The 20,914-nt window shown below is 38.8% G+C and overlaps 1 protein-coding gene across 3 annotated transcripts in view; it reads left to right on the top strand.

Moving 5' to 3' along the window:
* ATL1 (atlastin GTPase 1) overlaps positions 1-20,914 on the top strand; it is a 64,016-nt gene that overhangs the window by 31,609 nt on the left and 11,493 nt on the right. For all 3 annotated transcript variants that reach the window (XM_080677374.1, XM_080677373.1, XM_080677375.1), the window contains 4 exons: positions 2,522-2,572; positions 5,833-5,889; positions 14,731-14,823; positions 15,935-16,073. In XM_080677374.1, the coding sequence (XP_080533500.1) occupies positions 2,522-2,572; positions 5,833-5,889; positions 14,731-14,823; positions 15,935-16,073 (340 nt within the window). The remainder of the gene's footprint in view (positions 1-2,521; positions 2,573-5,832; positions 5,890-14,730; positions 14,824-15,934; positions 16,074-20,914) is intronic.

The raw sequence follows: 20,914 nt of genomic DNA, 5'->3' as shown, positions 1-20,914 counted from the left end.
TTACATTGGGATCACCTAGTTATGTTATATTAATTGAAATGAGATTTACAAATGCAAAATTTTATTTTACATAGCTAGTAGAAACATTTCTAAATGTAAAAAACATGTATATGTGTTCATTGCTTTTTAAAACATATTACTATACATTTAGGAAAGTAACTGTCTTCTTGTAAAAATTTTTATCTTTTTTCTTTCTCTGCCTTTTCTTAAAGTATTGTCTGTGAGGTTATTGTAGGCTTTATAAGTTGTCCTAAATTATTTGGAGAATTTTACTATAGTAATAGAACACATAGCATAAAAAATTTTAAGCCAAATTAAAATTATGTTCTATTTACTGTAAAGAGCAAAAAGCAATAGTAGACAAGAAACAGACAGTTTTTAAAAAAAGGTAAGATAGTTTTAAAAGTTAGGGAAGACAAAATGGTTAGGATGAGTAAGGGAAGGCTAAAATTATAAGCAAGTAGAGAAAATGGAGCTAGTGAACTGGCAATAAAGGCATGGTGTATGGGTAGGACAACTGTGAGAGGGTTAATAGAAGGAAGACTGAAATTATTTTTATAAAGGACTTTAAGATAAAAAGCCATGATTATAATTTATAGTTGACTACCTTTTAAAATTATACTTCTTAAATGAGTAACCCTTTAAAACACCGACTTACCTAATTTCTTCATAATTGACAGTATAACCCATTTACTCAAGCCAATTAAAACCAGATTGACTTTGCCTTTGTAATATTTATTATTCACTATGTATATTTTACCTGAAGACATTCAATATTTTCACTGAAAATGTAAGTCCTTTTAGTAATGACTATTTATTACTATCTGAGTAATGATCTATTTAAAAATGTATTATCTGTAACAATACATAAAGATATACACATCCTTAAGTTTCCTTTGACGTTACTGATATTTATTCCCCTCAAAAATGTCACTTTGATACAGTGATCTGTTCATGAAGTAATAATTCATATGTTTATGGGTGTGGACATAATATTCAGAACCTAACTTCCATGTAATGAAACTTTTTGTAGACATAACTCAGATAACCAGTTGTGAAGAAGTCAACATAAATTTTTAAGAAAACTTTATGGGTTATTCAGATTTAGATTACCATCCTAGCTAATAAAGAGGGAATATGCTAATTGATTGTCACGCCCTCACAAAGATGGCGGCGCCCACGGCCAGTAAGGAGGGAATATGCTAATTGACTGCCATGCCCTCAAAGGTGGCAGCGCCCATAGCCACAAGATGGTGGTGCCCAGTCCCCTCAGTCCCGCCAGGGCAGCAGGCTTGCGGTACGGCCGAGCCCGTCTCCCGGCGGGTCCAGCCACTCAGCACACCTGCCTCTGGAGTCCCCCAGTTCCCTCAGCTCCCCAGCTGCCCAGGGCCAACCTGAGGCACAGGCAAGTCGCTGATGGCAGCTGCCTAGCCACCCAGGGCTGGCTCAAGGTGCAGGCAAGTCGCCGATGGCAGCTGCCCAGCTGCCCAGGGCCGGCCCGAGGCGTGGGCAAGCCTCGGATGGCGGCTGCCCAGTCACTCAGGGCCGCCCAAGGCTCAGGTAACCTAGGCTTGCGCTGCCGGCAGTGGCAGCAGCAGAGGTGTGATGAGGGCGTCACCTTCCATCGGGTCAACTCCCTCCCCTGAGGGCCCCCAGACTGTGAGAGGGGACAGGCCGGGCTGAGGGACCTCCCCCTCAGGTGCATGAATTTTAATGCACCGGGCCTCTAGTTATTTATAAGAAGGAGTGTTTTATTGGCTAGTTGTTGAGTTCAAAAAGTATTTTTAATATTCTGCCTCCAGACAGGTGGCTATTGCATTTCTGGAACAATTTTATGATCATTGTACATTGTTTATTGTCTCTCAAGCTTCTTATACTCCTCAATTATGGTCTTATAAATATCTTACCTAATAAAAGAGAAACATGCAAATTAACCATCACTCTGCTACACCCACAGCCAATCAGAGTGAGTATGCAAATTAATTCAACAAAGATGGAGGTTAATTTGCATATGAAGGTGCAGAGCGGTGTGAAGCCTGCTATGAGGGAAGTGGGGCGGCGGAAGGAGCTACTGGAGTGGTGCTCCAGACAGAAGCAAGGACTTGCCGGCTCCGGGCGGCCGGGGAGCATGGACTTGCTGGCTCCTGGTAGGAGCGGGGACATGCCAGCTTCAGGCGGCCCAGGAGCAGGGACTTGCCGGCTCCTGGTAGGAGCAGGGACATGCCGGCTCCAGGCGGCCCAGGAGCGGGGACTTGCCGGCTCCTGGGGGAGTGGGGACTTGACAGCTCCTGGGCGGCTGGGGTGGGGAGCGAGGACTTGCTGGGTCCCGGACGGCTGGGAGTGAAGCCAGGGGCCTATTCTTGCACGAATATCATGCAACAGGCCCCTAGTCATTATATAAGAATGTATGTTAGAGAATTCACATTTGTGATAACTGATATTTAGAAAAATAGAGAATGACAAAGTAGTGCTGAGGATAATGCTAATTATTTCCTCGTTTTAACTTTATTTCTTAATCAAGGTATATAACTTATCCCAAAATGTCCAGGAGGATGATCTTCAGCACCTCCAGGTAACAATATTTATAATCTTTTTTAATATCTCGTAATCTTTTAAGCATGCATAGTGGAACTTCAGGAGGATTTAGAAACATAACCAAATGGAGGTTGTCCTTGTTCCAGGTTTCTTGTTCCAGCCTTGTATGGTTATATTCTGTCTAACTCAGTTTCCAAACTCCTTTGTTTCTGTAAAATTACTTGCTTTTGACCTGCATATGAAACTATGTGGCAAGATAGAATGAAAAAATTATCTTTGGTTTTAAAAATGACCCAAAATATGAAGTAGAAGTCTTAAGATCAAGGATTTAATAATTGCTAGTGTGATTTCAGTTTTATGCCCATTTTTTCCCCTGTGGACCACTTTATACCTAAGAACTATGAGGGGCTTACCTGATGATAACTCATAGAATTCTATTTTAGATCTGAAAGAGACCTCAGTGACACCTAATTTATACTTCATATTTTATACATGAGGAAAGTTTGGCTGAAATAAATAAATGACTTGCCTAAATTCTTGTGGCTAATTAGTGGTAGAGTGGGAGTGAAAATATGGTTATCTGACTGGGCTTAGTGTCTCTTCTATTCTCCAAGCATCATTTAAATCTCAAGTAAAAGATTAGCTATTCCTAAAGATACTTCACGTCTCTGTAACACTCTGCTCCCTTTCCATTCATGTTATCTTGGTTACATAGGAAAGCCTATTGTTTCTCTGATAGTTGCCCTCTGTATATTTTGTAGAAAATCTTGCTTTCAGTATATTAATTAATTTTTGCAATAAGAGCCATTTACAAATTTAACAGATAACAAAGGAAATAAAGCAGGGTAATCTTTAATGTCAGAAAAATCATTCGAGTTTACAACCAGTATTACTCCCAAATATATATATATATATATATATTTTTAAATATATTTTATTGATATTTTACAGAGAGGAAGGGAGAGGGATAGAGAGCTAGAAACATCGATGAGAGAGAAACATCGATCAGCTGCCTCCTGCACACCTCCCACTGGGGATGTGCCCGCAACCAAGGTACATGCCCTTGACCGGAATCGAACCCGGGACCATTCAGTCCACAGGCCGACGCTCTATCCACTGAGCCAAACCGGTTTTGGCGCTCCCAAATATATTTATTCTTTTTAAATCAGTTTTTTTATTATTTATTATTTTATTTTTTATTGATCTTAGAGAGAGGAAGGGAGGGAAGGAGAGAAAGAAAGAGAGAGAGGAAACATCAATGTATGAGAGAAACATCGATCCATTGCCTCCCATGCATGGAAACCTGGGTCATGTGTCCTGACCAGGGATCCAACCTGTCACCATTTGGTGTAGGGGACAACATTCCAACCGAGCCACACCAGCCAGGGCCCAAATATATTTCTTGTACATCTCACTGACCTTTATGACAAATAGGCAATATGCTGAATAAGTGTTAAATTTGTTGTTGCTCTCTTTTTTATTTTAATTTGTGTTTTTATTTGATTTGATTTGTGTTATATATTTCTTATACAGTAATAAATACAATAAATTCTTCAAGCATGTACTGTTCAGTACGAGTTTTAGGGATTTCTTAAAGAAGGACTGATTTTGGATTTTTATATTGAGTAAATTGTCTTTTTTGAGATCACTTAAAAATTTTCCTATAAGTGACAATATCTCAGTCTTCCTCAAAAAAAGATTATGTATTCAATTTATGCTAGTAGATAATTCTAATGAGAGTGTTTAATCCCTGACCAGCTGCCTTTTATTTTTTAAAATATATTTTTATTGATCTCAGAGAGGAAGGGCAAATTAGGGAGAGATAGAAACATCAACGATGAGAGAGAATTATTGATTGGCTGCCTCCTGCACGCCCCCTACTGGGGATCGAGCCTGTAACCTGGGCATGTGCCTTTGACTGGAACTGAACCCGGGAGGGACTCTTCAGTCCACAGGCCGACGGTCTATCCACTGAGCCAAACCAGCTAGGGCTAGTTGCCTTGTAAATATGATATTCCAGACTTTCATTTAACCACTCTAAAAAAATATCTAGTAATTACCCTTTGCTTTCTATATTCCCATAGCCCGCACAAAGAGGAGGAAAGGATGGTAATCCTCCGTGTCAGCTTTCTTCCCCAGCTCTGAAAAGTCACTGTGGCTTGTTAATCTTGTGTATTTAGTGGCATTTCCTGTGCACACATGGGAAAACTCTCATCAGAGGCCCAATCACAGTCACTCCCTTAGGTCGTGTTCTCCAAAACCTTCCATTTCTGACAACATAAAAACTGCTATGGTGCCTCTCAATTGGGCACAATAAAAAATATTAACAGCAGTCTATTTGATGTTTTGATTTTTAAGCCAAATACCTATATGACTTTGTAAAAATCCAGGCCATTGTGTGTCCTCAGGCAACACACACACACACACACACACACACACACACACACACACACACATATGTGTGTATATATATATGTTATACATATATACACACATATATATGTGTATATATATGTGTATAATATATATATATGTATATATATATATATATATACATATATATATATTACATAATTTATTGCTCTCTGGTCTAATTATGCAAGTTCTATTTTGAAAGGTCATTTAACATATTTCTCCCCATTGTCCCTACAAAAAACTGTCCTATATCTATAATAATAAAAGTGTAATATGCTAAGTAGACTGGACGTCCTTCCAGACGACCTTCCAGACGAAGCTCGGTCTGCGAGGGAGGCCCAGGTCCTGGGTGCCAGAGGGAAACTGGTACCAGCAGCCGGGGGAGGGAAGGCCTATTCTTGCACGAATTTCGTGCATTGGGCCTCTAGTTCTAGATATAAAAGATGTTAGTTTTAAAATGGAAACTTTATTTTTAAAAATATCTAATTACTATACTGTTTTTTCTAATACTTAGTTCCTTAAAATGATTATTGTAGCCCTAACCAGTTTGGCTCAGTGGATAGAGTGTCGGCCTGCAGACTGAAGTGTCCCAGGTTCAATTCCGGTCAAGGGCATGTACCTTGGTTGCGGGCACATCCCCAGTTGGGGGTGTGCAGGAGGCAGCTGATTGATGTTTCTCTCTAGTCAGTGTTTCTAACTCTCTATCCCTCTCCTTTCCTCTCTGTAAAAAAATCAATAAAATATATATTTTTAAAAAAGATTATTGTAATTTTAAGCTTGGGGAAAAATATGAATGGAAGAAAGCCAAAAAGTAAAACTTTGCAGATACTGAAGTTTTCTTTGTGCATGTGTCTTTGTATGTATGTGTGATTTTCCTTCTAGCTTTTCACTGAGTATGGCAGACTGGCAATGGAGGAAACATTCCTAAAGCCATTTCAGGTAAGCTGGGGTTAACTGATGATAAATTCCTATTAAAATTTCCTGAAGACCATAGCAGGTATTTTAATTAATTGTGAGGGTCTGTTTCTGTTTTAAAATTTCACATCAGAAGCACTTTGAATACCTATTTAATGCTATTTGATGCAAGGAGAAGATAGCAATGTGGAAATAAAAATTTTACAAACTGTTTTTTAAAAAAGGGGAAGGAAAAATAAAAGAATGAATAAGATATTTTGGATCCTGCAAAAATATCAGCTTTTCTCCCCTGAACCAACCCTGGAGATGTCATAAAAAAATAAACATACTATGGAGTGAAAAAGTTGCCTCTTATAAACTATCTACAGTATGATAGCATTTTTAATATAGCTAAAAAATGAGCATAACTAAATTAATAGCATATTGTTTAAGAATACATTTATATACTAGGACTCTCACAAAATAAACCATAACACATATACATATATGTTAAAACTATATTGAAAGCAAAATTTAGGGTAGTGATTACCACTGGAGAGGAGAAATAGGGATACATCAGGGAGGGGATACACAGAAAGCTTCACTGTTATTGATATGTTCAATTACTTAAGTGGGTTTGTGGATTCACAGGTTCATTTTACTAATGTGCATAATAATATATATAAGTTATTTTATAGGTGTCATATCATAAAAATTTTAAATCTTAAAAACTCAATAATATGTCTCAAAACAGCAATGACCAACTAGCAAATGTAAGTTATTTTGCATGTATGCAGTTTTTTTTTAAGTATACAATTCATAATAGCAAAAAAAACACACAAAAACTTCGGTAATTAACTCCCATAATATAAAGACTTTTATGGAGAAAAATGCAAAGATCCATTAAAGATCATAAAGGGAAATTTGTATAAAACAGATATATTTCAGATGGGGTGATTTAATATTATAGAGAATTTAATTCTCCCCAAATTAATCAATAAACTCAATGCAATTTTAATGAAAATTAGCACAGAATTTCTAAAGAAACTCAACGCATTGTGCTATAACTTCTATGGAAGAATTAAGTTCTGTTTTTATTTAAATCAGTTTTTAAAAAGAAAATCAAAATTGGAAGATTGAATACACACTAAGAAACCATACAAAATGAAAATGTTGTGGTCCTGCACAGATACAAGAAAAAGCCCAATGGAACTAAACAGACGCCAAATATATCCCTATCTATAATAAAAATGTAATATGCTAATTAGACTGGACATCCTTACAGATGACCTTCTGGACAAAGCTGGGGCTTTGAGGGAAGCCTGGGTCCCAGGTGCCAGAGGGAAGCCAGTGCTGGCAGTGGGGGGAGGGAAGGCCTACTCTTGCACAAATTTCGTGCATCGGGCCTCTAGTATATATAGAAACCTGGTATTCAACAGAGGTGGTGTCATAAACCAGTGGCAAATGGATGGATTAATAGCTGAGATTTGGAAAAACTAATTCACTATTTGAAGAAAAAGTTGAATTTCTGTTAAACACCGTATAGATTAGTAAGTTCCAATTGGATTAAAGAACTAAATATGAAAGTTAAAATTATACTAATAGAAGAAAATACTGGAAAATATCCTTCTGAACTGGGGTGAAGAAACATTTATATACTAGGACTCTCACAAAATAAACCATGTAGTGAAAAATTGATGGGTATTATTACATTAAAATAGAGTATTTTTATTTATCAGAGGATTCTATAAGCAAAGTGAACAGATTGGTAGAAGATACTGACAATGTCAAAAGCCAACAAGGACTTAATATGTAGAATACACAAAGAAGTTTTGCAATTAAGTAAGGACATTTTGCCAATTAAAAATAAGCAAAGGAACTATGACACATCTATTAGAATGGCCAAATTTCAGAACACCAATACCAAATGCTCCACAAAAGAGGATGTGGAGCAACAGGTACTCTCATACATTTCTAGTGGGAATATAAATGGTACAGTCACTTTGGAAGATAGTTTGGTGAGTTTTTTTTACAAAATTAAACATCCTCTTATATGAAGCAGTGATTGCACTCTTGGTATTTACCCAAAGGAGTTGAAAACTTATGCCACACAAAAACTGGCATACAAGTGTTTGTAGCAGTTTTATTTATAACTAGAGGCCCGGTGCACAAAATTCGTGTATGGGGGGGGGCGGGTTGTCTGCCTGTCTGCCTGCCTGATTGCCCCTAACTGCTTCTGCCTGCCAGCCTGATCACCCCTAACCACTCCCCTGCCAACCTGATCGATGCCTAACTTCTCCCCTGCCAGCCTGATCGCCCCCAACTGCCCTCCTCTGCTGACCCGGTCACCCCCAACTGCCCTCCCCTGCTGGCTCAATTGCCTCCAAGTGCCCTCCCCTGCAGGCTCGGTCCCCCCCCTCCAGCTGCCCTCCCCTGCAGGTCTGGTCCACTACAACTGCCCTCCCCTGCCGGCCTGGTTGCCCCTAACTGCCCTCCCCTGCAGGCCTGGTCCCCCCCAATTGCCCTCCCTCCCCTGTAGGCCCGGTTGCCCCCAACTGTCATCCCCTGCTGGCCTGGTCGCCCCCAACTGCCCTTTCCTGCTGACTTGGTTGCCCACAACTGCCCTCCCCTGCCGGCCATCTTGTGGTGGCCATCTTGTGACCACATGAGGGTGGCCATCTTGTGTGAGGGCATGATGGTCAATTTGCATATTACCTCTTTATTATGTAGGATTTCCAAAAACTTGGAAGCAGCCAAAATGTCCTTTAATAGATAAACTGCATATATCCAGACAATGAAATATTCAGCATAAAAAAAGGAAATGAGTTATCAGTCTATGAAAGAGACATGGAGAAACATTAAATGCATTTTACTAAGTGAAATAAGCCAATTTGAAAAGGCTAAATATTGTATGATTCCAACTATATGACATTCTGGCAGAGGCAAAACAATGGACACAAAGATCAGAGGATGGTGGGGGTAGCGAGGAGTGGAGAAATGAATAGGTAGAGCACAGAGGCTTTTTAAGGCCATGAAAATATGTGATATTGTAATGATGGGTATATGTCATTATACCTTTGTCCAAACCCATAGAATGTACAACATTAAGAATGAACCCGCCGAAACCGGTTTGGCTCAGTGGATAGAGCGTCGGCCTGCGGACTGAAGGGTCCCGGGTTCGATTCCGGTCGAGGGCATGTACCTTGGTTGCGGGCACATCCCCAGTGGGAGGTGTGCAGGAGGCAGCTGATCGATGTTTCTCTCTCATCGATGTTTCTAGCTCTCTATCCCTCTCCCTTCCTCTCTGTAAAATATCAATAAAATATATTAAAAAAAAAAAAAAAGAATGAACCCTATGGATTTTGAGTGATTATGATGTGACAAGGTAGGTTCATTGTTGATGAAAAAGAACAATGCACCATTCTGGTGAGTGATATTGATAAATTAGGAGGCTATGCATGTGTGGGGACAGGTGGTATTTGCCAGTACTCTGCACTTTCCTCTCATTTTTCTAGTAAACGTAAAGCTGCTCTAAAAATAGTCTTATAAAACATTAAAAATGATAAACTATACTTAATTTTTAAAAAACAGGCAAAAGATATGTAGACAGTTCACAGAATGGAAACCTGAATGGTTAACACATTTTTGAAGGATGTCAGTTCTCATTGATAATCAGATAAAAATTAAAATAATGAGATACCACTTTATACTCTTTAAATAGACAAAAAGTGGAACATGGGGTTAATACCATATTATAGCTACAATTTGGATAAATGGGAAAGCCAGGACCTATTGGTGAAAGTCAGATTGGAGCAACCAGTCTGTGGAGTAGGGGAAATGTATAAGGATATTGGTTGGAGCATTAATAGAGTAGTGGTAGTGGGAAATTGGAGGCAATTTAGTTGTCCATCACTAGAAGAATGGATACATAAGAACATACTCTGGAATATTTTGCAACATCCAAAGGGAGTGAACCAGAAGTATATGGAGTAACATGAATAATAGAGTGTTTAAATTCATACTGAATTAAGCAGAAAAAATTTGAGATCTATAACATTTATGATTATTTATAACACTCTAGATCAGCCTTGGGCAAACTACGGCCCGCGGGCCGGATCTGGCTGTTCTATCCGGTTCTCTTGCTCTCCCCTCTGCTCCTTTACTTTGAATTTATATTAGTTCACACAAACTCCATCCATGCTTTTGTTCCGGCCCTCTGGTCCAGTTTAAGAACCCATTGTGGCCCTCGAGTCAAAAAGTTTGCCCACCCCTGCTCTAGATAAACAAAATATACATATTAGAGTTGAGAACAGAAAATTGAGTGATGGGAATGGGGGTCTTGGAAAAATATGATAAAAAGGGGCCTTAGCCTGGAGAGATGATGGTATACTGTGAGTGAAAGAGTATGAATCCCTCCCCCATGGTCCGGGGAAGCAGGTGGGGTAAGGCAGAATAAAACCAGTTCCTGCTTACAATCTTCTGTATGGTTTACAATACCTACTAGATTCTGTTGTCTTTTTAAAAAGTATTTGTCAGGCTGATAGTTGAAGTGTTGTATGGTAATTAGGATATTTGCTTTGATTTTTGTCTTCTCTGAATCTGTTATTTTCCAGACCCATTGGTATAGACTGGGGAACTGCATTGTAAATTCTGGAAAAGAATGTTAAGTCTTATCAGCAGGCATCACTGCTTCTTACACTTTGCCAGATATACTAAAGTCAAAGAGACCAAGCAATGCTCAGGAGGATGGGTAGATAGATAGACAGACAGACAGATAGATAGATAGATAGATAGATAGATAGATAGATAGATAGATAGATAGAGCAAGTCATAGAGTTACTGCTTTTGGTTAAAAACACTTGTTGGTAAACTGTTGGCATTATGAAATGTCAATGAAAAAAGTTATGACTAAATGAGTCAACTAACTCCTAAACATGTTTGGATGTGTAAATCCAAGTATCTGAAATTGAATTGAGAAACTCATTAAGTAGCAAACATGGCTTCCAACACTACTTAATAATATTTAAGATTAAAACAACCAAATTCAACCCCAAAAATACTATACATTTATGAAATTAAAAGATAAGATGCAAATATATTAAAATGTCAGAAGATGTACGATAGCAGCAAAATAATTCACATTTAAATTAGCATGGAGGAAAAAATCCAAAATAAAATTTGAAATAAAAGTTCAGATAAGTGCAGATCACTTCTGTCCTCTTCCTCCAGAAAATTCAGTTTTTTCTATTGTGAATCAGTGTCACCTCTATTACCCACATAAAACATGTATTGATATATCCTACATATTTGTAATATTAATAGCTATGTAATGTATTTTCATATTAATATGCCATAATTTGTAAAGTCATTTCCCAATTGTTGAGCATTTGGGTTTTTTTTTCACTGTTACTCATAGTAGTGCTATAACACTGATTTTTGAATAATTTCCTAAAGGATTAGTCTCCAAAGGGAAGTTAACAAAGGTTATGTTTTTCATGTTTTAAAATATATATATGGTCATTTATAGGATATACACAGCATCCTTTGCCCCAGTTGCCTTCCTGAATTTAATTCATTCAAAAAACAGTACTTATGACTTCAAATGTTTTTATCTGAGAAAATTAGGGTAATTTATAGTCTTGATTTTTATCACACACACAAATCAAGTTTCATCAATGTTGAAAAATGATGGCTTTTGAAATAAGTACCAAGATTCATAGAATCCGTACATAATAAATCTAAAGCATACAAATTATCTAGGGAGAGGGTGGGGCCAATGGGTGTGCTTTTATTAGCTGGTTCATACCAGTTCACAAGAGCTAACTAGTAAATATTCAGGAATTATGTAAGCCAATTATTAAACAGTTAGTAGCTTGAAATCAGCCATAGTGTGCATACATAAATTGTCGAATGCTACAAATCAAGGCGTTTTGTTATTGTTGGAGAGGTAGTTTACTAGCACATCATTGGATGGGAGCAATAGGCAAGGAAATAGGGAATTTGACACTGTAGATAGATAAATAGAATATAGATTGTTGATTTGAAAAAATAAGACTTCATATTTTATCCTATTCTACACATGGTCCTCATTATGTCAACTTGGGAAGGTGTCCAGTGAAAAAGACCAAGAAATGAAACTAAAATCTCCCAAGAAAAATGCAAAATATAGCCAAATCCACATACTTGGTTTCATTTATCCTGGTTCATGAACTTCTATTTTGTAAAAGTTGCTTCATAGCTAACTTCTATTTTCAAAACACATGTTTTAGGTGTAATTGTTCTGAATACAAGTTGTTATATTTTATTTTGACAAAAATTTTGACAGAATTTGGCATATAATTAAAGATAGTGGACATATGTACTTTTAAATTCTCCTCTCCATAAGAATCTCTTTTTCCCCCACAAGAATCCACAAAACAAAACAAGAAGAGAGAGAGAAGAGAGGCTCTACCTCAGTGAAACAAGAAATATCCATAAGGCAAACTAAGAAGCATTCATTTTTAAGGAAAGAAGATGTGAGCCAAAAATTTTATATCCAGCAAAATTAACTTTCAAGTATAAATGGCACAAACTGTTATCAACATATAAGAATGCAAAAAATAGTGTTCCTGTGAGTTCTTAATGAGAATTCTACCGAAGAATGCACTTCAGATAAGCAAAGATGACATAACTTCGATCAAATCAGAGATAATCATATACTATGTGCCTCCTGATAAAAGGACACTCTGCTTCCCATAGTCTTGCCAAAGAAATAAAACCTGTGTCAGACCAAGCCTCTGTCTCTAGCTGCCAATTTGCAGGAAACCCAGAGGACAAAGGAACATGTTGAACTGCTTCATGAATATGCAATCAGCAAGGTCCCAGTTATGGGAAACTCTACAGGTCAAATTCCCAGGTTCTTCAACAGATGAACTGTAAAGGGGAAAAGGGATGGAAGAGGAACCTGTAGATTAAATGAGAATTAAAAGACATAATCTTAATGGGCGAGTCTGAAAAATTCAGTTAGAAATTCAGAAAATATAAATTTTGTTTAAAACATTGATTTTAGAGAGAGACATCAATGCAAAGGAAAACATTGATTTGGTTTACCTTCCATATGCTGAGTGTGCCCTGACTGGGAATTGAACTGGCCACCTTTTAGTACAAGACAATGCTCTAACCAATTGACCATACTGGCCAGTGCAGAAAATGTACTTTTAGAAGGATCATTTAAAGATAGCTAATTTCATAAAATATGTTTTTTTCTTTATTACCTACGTTTTTTTCAGAAACAAAAATTGAAATATCTCTTAATCTAATTTATAAGAAGTATATTTTAATTAGCCCTTAGATCATAAACTACATATTTTATACTTAACTTTGAGGAGCAGTGCAGCAGGGATTTTGAAGTAAGACCCAAGTTTACTGCTAATTCTTTCATCTCTGGCTGTGTGAATTTGAGCAAGTTACTTAATGTCAGGTGAGGGTGGAGGTGATTTTTTATATATCTCTTTTTAAAAGAATGATAAAGTATAACTATCTCTTAGGGCTGTTATAGAAATATATGAAATATCATGTGTACAATTCCTGGTATTGAAACTGGCATATTATAGGCACTCTATAAATGAAAGCTAATATTACATTGGTTTCAATAGGTCTGGAGGGGAGCCCAAGAGTTCTGTACTTTTAAAAAAGCCTCCCAAATGATTCTAATGATTGTTCTAATTTGGGAAACATAGTCACTGATAAAAATCCTTCTGGATTTTTATGTTTAACTTGAACAAATATTTAACTTGAAGGATGATTATCAATGATTTTCTTAGAATAGTGGAAAAACTGGAAAATATCTAGGAGAAGGGCAAAATAAATTATGGTCTATCCATGTGCTGAAATACCATGTTGCCATTAAAATCAAAATCAAATAGCTAACAGCACTAACTAGGTATCAGGCACTATTCTAAGTGCTTTATATATTATCTCATTTATTAGTCCTGTGAGGTCGGTCTATTATTATCTCTAATTGACAGATGAGGAGGCTAAAAATGTACATAACATTACAAATAAAAATTGTGAAGCTGAAACATTTCTAAACTATCAATAATAAAAAATGTTTTATAGTAAGAAATTGGCTTCATTAGAAGAAAGACTGAAATTAGCTTTCTAACAAAAAATATTTCAAAATCTTTATATGAAGAAGTGATAAAATCATTTGCAGCCAAAAACTGTAGAGGGAAAAATATATTACAAAGGTATGTTATTTTGCTGGAGTGTGTGTGTGTGTGTGTGTGTGTGTGTGTGTGTGTGTGTAAGATAGAGACTTGTTAGCTTTTTTGAATTAGTAATTTATTTTTCTCATTCTAAATAAATATTCACTTTTAAGCCCAATTTTGTATTTTTTTTCTTATTGAGCCTTCCCCCTACAGTTTGTGTAAGATTCAGGCCCCACAAACCCCAGATTACCACGCCTTTTTATACCATCTATGCATAATGAGAACCCCTATAGAAGAGAGTGGGACACATGTAATAGAGGAAAAATAGCTAGAGTGTAATAGACGAAATGTTCCTCAAATAAAACTTGAATCTTCATAAAAAGCTGTTTGAAAACCACCAAGCTGAATGTACCCCACCAAGAAATGAGACAGAGATGCCCTCAAATTGGCTCTCAAATAGGCACTATGTAACTGTAATCAATTTTGGGGCAGCTTTTGGTTTACACTTAGTGGAAATAGGTAGGATGATCTAATAGAGGAGAGACTGCTCAAAAACTGTCATATATTTTATGTTTGCTTTAATTCCACAATGTGGTAAAGAATATTTGAATAGTATTCTTTAATTGGTTTCAATTAAGAAGCAGTGGGAGGCAACTTAGAATATCCTTATCAATTCTTTCTTCAAATTATTTCGTAGAGTCTGATATTTCTTGTTCGAGACTGGAGTTTCCCATACGAGTTTTCATATGGATCTGATGGTGGCTCCAAATTCTTGGAAAAACGCCTCAAGGTTTGTTAGATATTTAGGCGCATGAAATTTCACCATTAGTAATCTAGAATTATTTTTGTTGAATGATTTGCTGAATACTTAGTAGCCAAAATCTAATTTGACCCTCATAGTTTCTCTATGAATAAACTAAGACAGATACTTAATAAAATACTTGCAGAATTACAATTTTCAAATATTTTCAATAATTATGATACAGATAAAGAGTTCTTTTGTAGGTATCTACAAAACAATGATTTATTTGAAAAAACAAAGCTTTTAATTTGAAGAATTAAGTTAGTTCAAGACCAACAGTGCAAATATCTGGATTCATGTTTTAGCAGAGGTTTAAAAGTCAATTTAACAAAAATATCTAATTTTGAAATCCCCAATCTTATAACATTTTGCTAGTAGTTCACAGAAAGTAAAATTAGAAGACTTTCCATGTTTTATGTCATGATAGTTTAATATTGACTGATTTACACTGAACAGATAGCACACAAAAATACCTACTGAGAAGTCCGAAAAAAAAAAAAAAGGTTAAAAAAATTTCCTTTATAATCAGAATTTCTGAGCTGACCTTTTTAGGTTTATAATTACTTTTAGGGTAATTCGTACTATTAACTGTCAAATACATGTAAAAAAAGTGCAACTTAGATTATAAACACCTATCTATTCAGATGCTTTCCTAGAATTTGAATGTATACCTACCAGGTGACAAGAAGCTGTTTTGAGTATCTCCTGTAAAGAAGGGAGGAATATTTTATGATCTATTCATGTCTCCTGTGAGTACTTTGAATTAAAATAGGAATTTGTAGGAACTAGCTAGAGTAAAACACCACTAATTTGTACTAAAAAAAGGGGGGGAGGGTGGAGGGAAAGGCCCATCTGAGTTGGCATAAGAATAGACATTTGTTAATTGTAATAATAATGCCATATTTATGCTATACAGTTACTTAGGTATGGCAGTGTGACAGGTTCACCCACGATTTTATTCGTTCTTTAATATCAGCCCTGATGTGTCATTTTTATAAATGTGGGCCAAGATAGAAAATATAAGATGCCACAGACTTCTCTGAAGTTCAGTTTATATTGAAAGTTGTTTAAACTTATTCAGGATGATTTACTACTGCAGGTCTCAGGGAACCAGCATGAAGAACTACAGAATGTTCGAAAACACATCCATTCCTGTTTCACCAAAATTTCCTGTTTTCTGCTACCTCATCCTGGCTTAAAAGTAGCTACCAATCCAAACTTTGATGGAAAACTGAAAGGTTTGTCTGTCTTTTAATGAATATGTTTACATCACTTAGTCCGATATAAAAATGTCATTTATCTGCTGGGCGTATGACTGCTTGTTCATTCACTGACATGAGGCTGATGATTAGAAATTGTCAGAATTGTGATTCCTGGGCTGGTGCTAGAGCGCCTCCTTGGTGAACTGTGGGATTCTGTGGCTGCTGAATATGTACACTGAGAAAAGAGGCTAAACCTGGAGTTCACTTGGGAGGCAGTAGCCCTCACCGTTATGCAGAGGTTCCTGCTCACCTTTGTGCATTGAGAAATGCTCCTTAATGTCTTCCTGTGTAATTTTTCTTATTTACATTAAAGGGGAAAATATATGTCTATATTCCTGGGATGTTGCATTAAGTTATATAATAAGAGATTGAAATATTTCATGGTACTGAATTCAAGTCCTTTAAAACTGCTACTAAATAATTATAAATTATTAAAAGCTTCACTAAAAAGGAGATCCTCTTCTGAATGAGGAACAGTATTTTAAAAACCAAAAGCCTAGAGTGTTTTTCAAATAGTATGTATTAATAGTATGTAATTCTCTCTTGAACAGAGGCATGTCTAACATTTTAAGATTCCAAAGCAATAATTAATGAGGAAAAAAAAAAGATTCCAAAGCAACTAAACTTGTTAAAAAGGGGGGTGGAAGTAGGATATGGGGAAGCAGAAGTTAATCTTTCCTAATAGATAATCACCAGGCCTTTAGATGTTTGCTTTGTAGTTAATACAGGTAGTACAAAGACATTTCTGACTTTTTACTTGTAAACCTAGCATTGAGTACACCACTAAAGTTCAGACATTTGCTTAATATACGGTGGCCTTTCTGCATTATGCCAGGGCTGGTGAGACAGTGACATACATTTTCAGCACAGTTGTTCTGAAAGGGCTTTCAAGTTACTTTTTAAAACAGGACAACATAACTTATATCCAGTTTCATAGAACTGGTAGTTTTGAAAAGCAAACCTATCCCCCCACTCCCAAATCGATCCATGGTATTTACTCTCAGATACTTTATATTTAGCTATGGCAGTTAGTATCATAAATAGATCCCAAAATTTTCAATCATCAGCTTTGTTTTTATACATGTTTTAAATGATCCTTCCTTTATATAATAGAACAAATAAAGTAGGTTATTAATGCATGGATTCCAGGATCCTACAATTTCACTGTCACTTATGAATTCCAATCTACGAGTGAACACACAGACCTCTTGATACTATGCAATTACTTAATGGCTTCCCTGTATTTTGAATAAATTACATAAAAAGAGGGCTTCCCACAAGGCCTCTCTTTCTTCTCTGGAGTTGGGAGCTGTAAACAGGCAGAGAAGGGACAGGCCTTCAACAATAGTCTTTTATTGGACAAAAAGTACTCTGGCTTATTCTGTTTCTGTGGTATACATCTACAGTTTTTAAATTAACTGATACATTTTGCAATGAAAGATCTCAAGGAGAGAATTTAAGACAAATCATGCAGATTTGTAACAAATCTGTTCTCCAAATTGATTTACATTTAAACATGTATTGACCCACACAATTGGTTTACAGTTACCCATAAGTTATGAGTTTATCAAAGTAGCTAGCCTGAGAGAGAGCAATGAAAGGCAGCTTTAGTTTCCCATCGAACATTTCATTTTTATGAGGTTTATAGAACTGCTGCAGAATCCTGCTGTGTGCTGAAATGCTCTATTTTGCCTGTTTCTCATTGGGCATATATTGGTTTTCCATCCATCCTGAATCTTATAATTTGGTGTGATTTCTATCCAGGATGTCTTGTGTGCTGGCCATGCTATTCTCCAGAGGGCTGGCATCTGAATGTTTGCCTCTGGGGAAGAAAGGTCTCTGAATATAAAAACGTGCAAAAATTGTTCTTTGATAATAGTTTCTCACATACTTTTCATACACAGAAATAACTTTCAAGTTCATTATTAATAATAATTGTTATAATAACTACTTGTTTATGGTCCCTCACATTATTAAATTTGTCTATTTCTAGTGTTATTTAAAACTTAAAATACTATGATTAGATTTAATTGCCGTTAGTTTAATAACTTCCCACATAGGGAATCAAAAGGACCAAAAGCACTGAATTATGCTACATTCAACCACTCCTCACCAAGTGCCTACAGAATGCCTCTCCTGATATAGCAAATCCAATCTTTTAGTCACCTTTTTTGGAGGTTGCTCTGTGTTATAGTGCCCCAAGTAGAACGACCAGGTAACCACACCATATATTGTGGAGCTGCATCCTTAGCAGCTCAGGTAAGACTTCAAAAAGCATAACCAACACCATTGCAAGGTGATTATTGTTAAAAAGTTGTTTCTAATGACTTGTCAGAGTCAGGTAATCCTGAGAAAATATCTACCTTGGTTAATTTACACAGCAGCACTGCACCAGTGCATCTGCCCTGCCGAGATCTTATGCATCATGTCCTCATTTATTGTGACAGATAACCCCTCTGGTCTAGTCCCTGAATTCCTAGCAAGGTTTTACTCTTGTGGAAGAAATTATTGAAGAAATGATGAAAACAGAACATCATCCTGAATAATCATCTACCCACACATATTTATTGATCAGTTGCAATGAGCCAAAGCTGATTAGTATACTTGTGTAATTTGATCTGAACTGGACTGCAGATGTTCTGGATTATGTACTTACTAGTGGCCCGGTCCACGAAAATTCGTGCACTGGGGCGGGAGGGGGGGGGGGGCGGGCGAAGTCCTTCAGCCCAGCCTGCCCCCTCTCACAGTCCGGGAGCCCTCATGGGATGTCCTACTGATGGCTTAAGCCACAGTCTGCCCTCCCTCTGTGGGAGGCAACCAGCCGATCAGGTATATAGATACTTTCTGAAGGCAGCACGGCCTCCTTCCTTATTTCTTTCCTCTGTGGTTGGAGAATAGGGGACTAAAAGGTGGAGACAGAACTGTGGCCAGGCCTGGGGCTTTTGTAGGCAGCGGAAAGAGAGAGAGGGCTTGGGAAAGTCTAGACACGGTTTCTTTCAATTGTCCTCCCTTCCTCCGGGCCCCTCCCTCCGTTTTTTCCTTGTCCTGGTGGACACTCGGGCCTCGGACCAACAGGAGCCTAGCGATGGTGGGGTTCAGTCCCTTCACTTCTCAGCTGAATGTATAGCTGCCTCACATTCCAAGCAGGGCTGTTTTCAAGTGGCTAAAGCGCTGGGAATTCACGTCTCCCAGCCTTTCCCCTCTCGGTTTCCTCCTTGGGTCTGTTGCAAACTTCACCGAGACACCAAAGCAGCTCTGCCCTGGTAGTTCTGCACCGGCCCCCGCCCGGGCCCCGCCGGGCACTCTTCCTCGAGGTCTCCAGGTCCACAGTCTGCGCTCGGGGAGGTCACCCAGAGCCCGTTCCCCTGGGCAGGTAGGGCAGGGGGGCTAGCTTGGAGAGCTGGAGGAAGATGGCAGAGTAAGAGTTGGTATGAACCAGTGCCTGCTCAGCCAGACTTCCTAAGCTCCCCACCAGGCTCAGACCAGGCCCCTTCCCCACGCCAGGGGGATCCTGGCTGAGGTCCCCTCCCTGCACCTGACATCCTCCTCCCTGTTCTACCACTGGGGGGCGGGAGCAGCTCGCCCGCTCTGGACTCTGCCAGCCCCGCAGGCGGTGGCACAGGCGGTGCGGCCTAGGGCGCCAGTGGCTGCAAGCCTGCTCTCCTTCCTGAAGCATGGGGCGGGGTTGCCGCAGCTCGCAGCTGCCCCTGGGTGCCGTGCACGGAGACACCACTCGCCGTTGAGCCACTGTCCAGCCCGGGACCTGTGGAGGCTGGGGTGGCCTTGGGCTCCTGTTGGCCCACCGAAGCCAGACTTGGCTTGGCCACCCTCCCCTGCCGCCCGAGGGCTGTGCGTGCCCCACGGGCCTCGTGGCCCTCGTGAATCGCTGCGGCCCGGCCGTTCCGTCCCAAGAAGTGGCTGTCCCAATCGCCATGGCACTCCCCGGTGCAATCGGGCCTGCCCCGCAAGCACGTAGGCAGGAGCTGGGCCGCTGAGGGGAGGGAGGAGGGACGCGCAGGCGGGTCGGAAGTGGAGAACTTGGCGGTATAAACACAGCCCCCCCCATGCCACGCCGGCCCCCTGTGCTGCATTCCCGGACCCCCAGGCGCCCCTGCCCGGTGCTGCGCTCTCAGGCCTAGGGTGGGGGTGAGGGACCTGGGGCTGCAGCCTGGAGGTAGCCCTCGCTGGCTTGGAGTCACAGTGGTCAGTCAGGGAGGATGCAGGGTGCCATGAGGTAGCTTCAAGCAAGTCCCTGCCTCTCTCTTTCCAAGAGGTCAGCAATGCTGCGCGTGCAGCCTGGCGTTCGGTCAAGCCTTTGATCATTTTTGATGTTATGGACACTGGCTCTTTATATATATATAGTGTTCAACTAATACTGTTAGCAAGAGCTAAATTATGTTCATATTTTATGAATCCAAAATTGAAATACCTGGCATTGGTCTCAGCAGACCAAGGCTAATGCCATCTTCAGAACACATTTTTAACCCAAATATGCTGATTACTTTGATGATTACCACACTTGCCAATGAATTAGATGTACAGGTGTATCTTATTCCATTCTAATTTTATAAGGAAATTGGGGGGAGGGTCTAAGTACATGTTTTGAAAGTGATTTAAAAGTGGTTTTATATGGAGAACACCTTTTTTATCTTATACAGAAATTCAGAAAAAATAATACATTATAGATATACTAGAGGCCCAGTGCACGATATTTGTGCACTGGATGGGTATCCCTCAGCCCAGCCTGCATCATCTCCAATCTGGGACATCCCTCTCACAATCCAGGACTGCTGGCTCCTAACCACTCGCCTGCCTGC

This window comes from Plecotus auritus (assembly GCF_963455305.1).
Source record: "Plecotus auritus genome assembly, chromosome: 1".
In the NCBI taxonomy this organism is placed as follows: domain Eukaryota; kingdom Metazoa; phylum Chordata; class Mammalia; order Chiroptera; family Vespertilionidae; genus Plecotus; species Plecotus auritus.
This window is presented reverse-complemented; position numbering and strand designations above follow the sequence as displayed.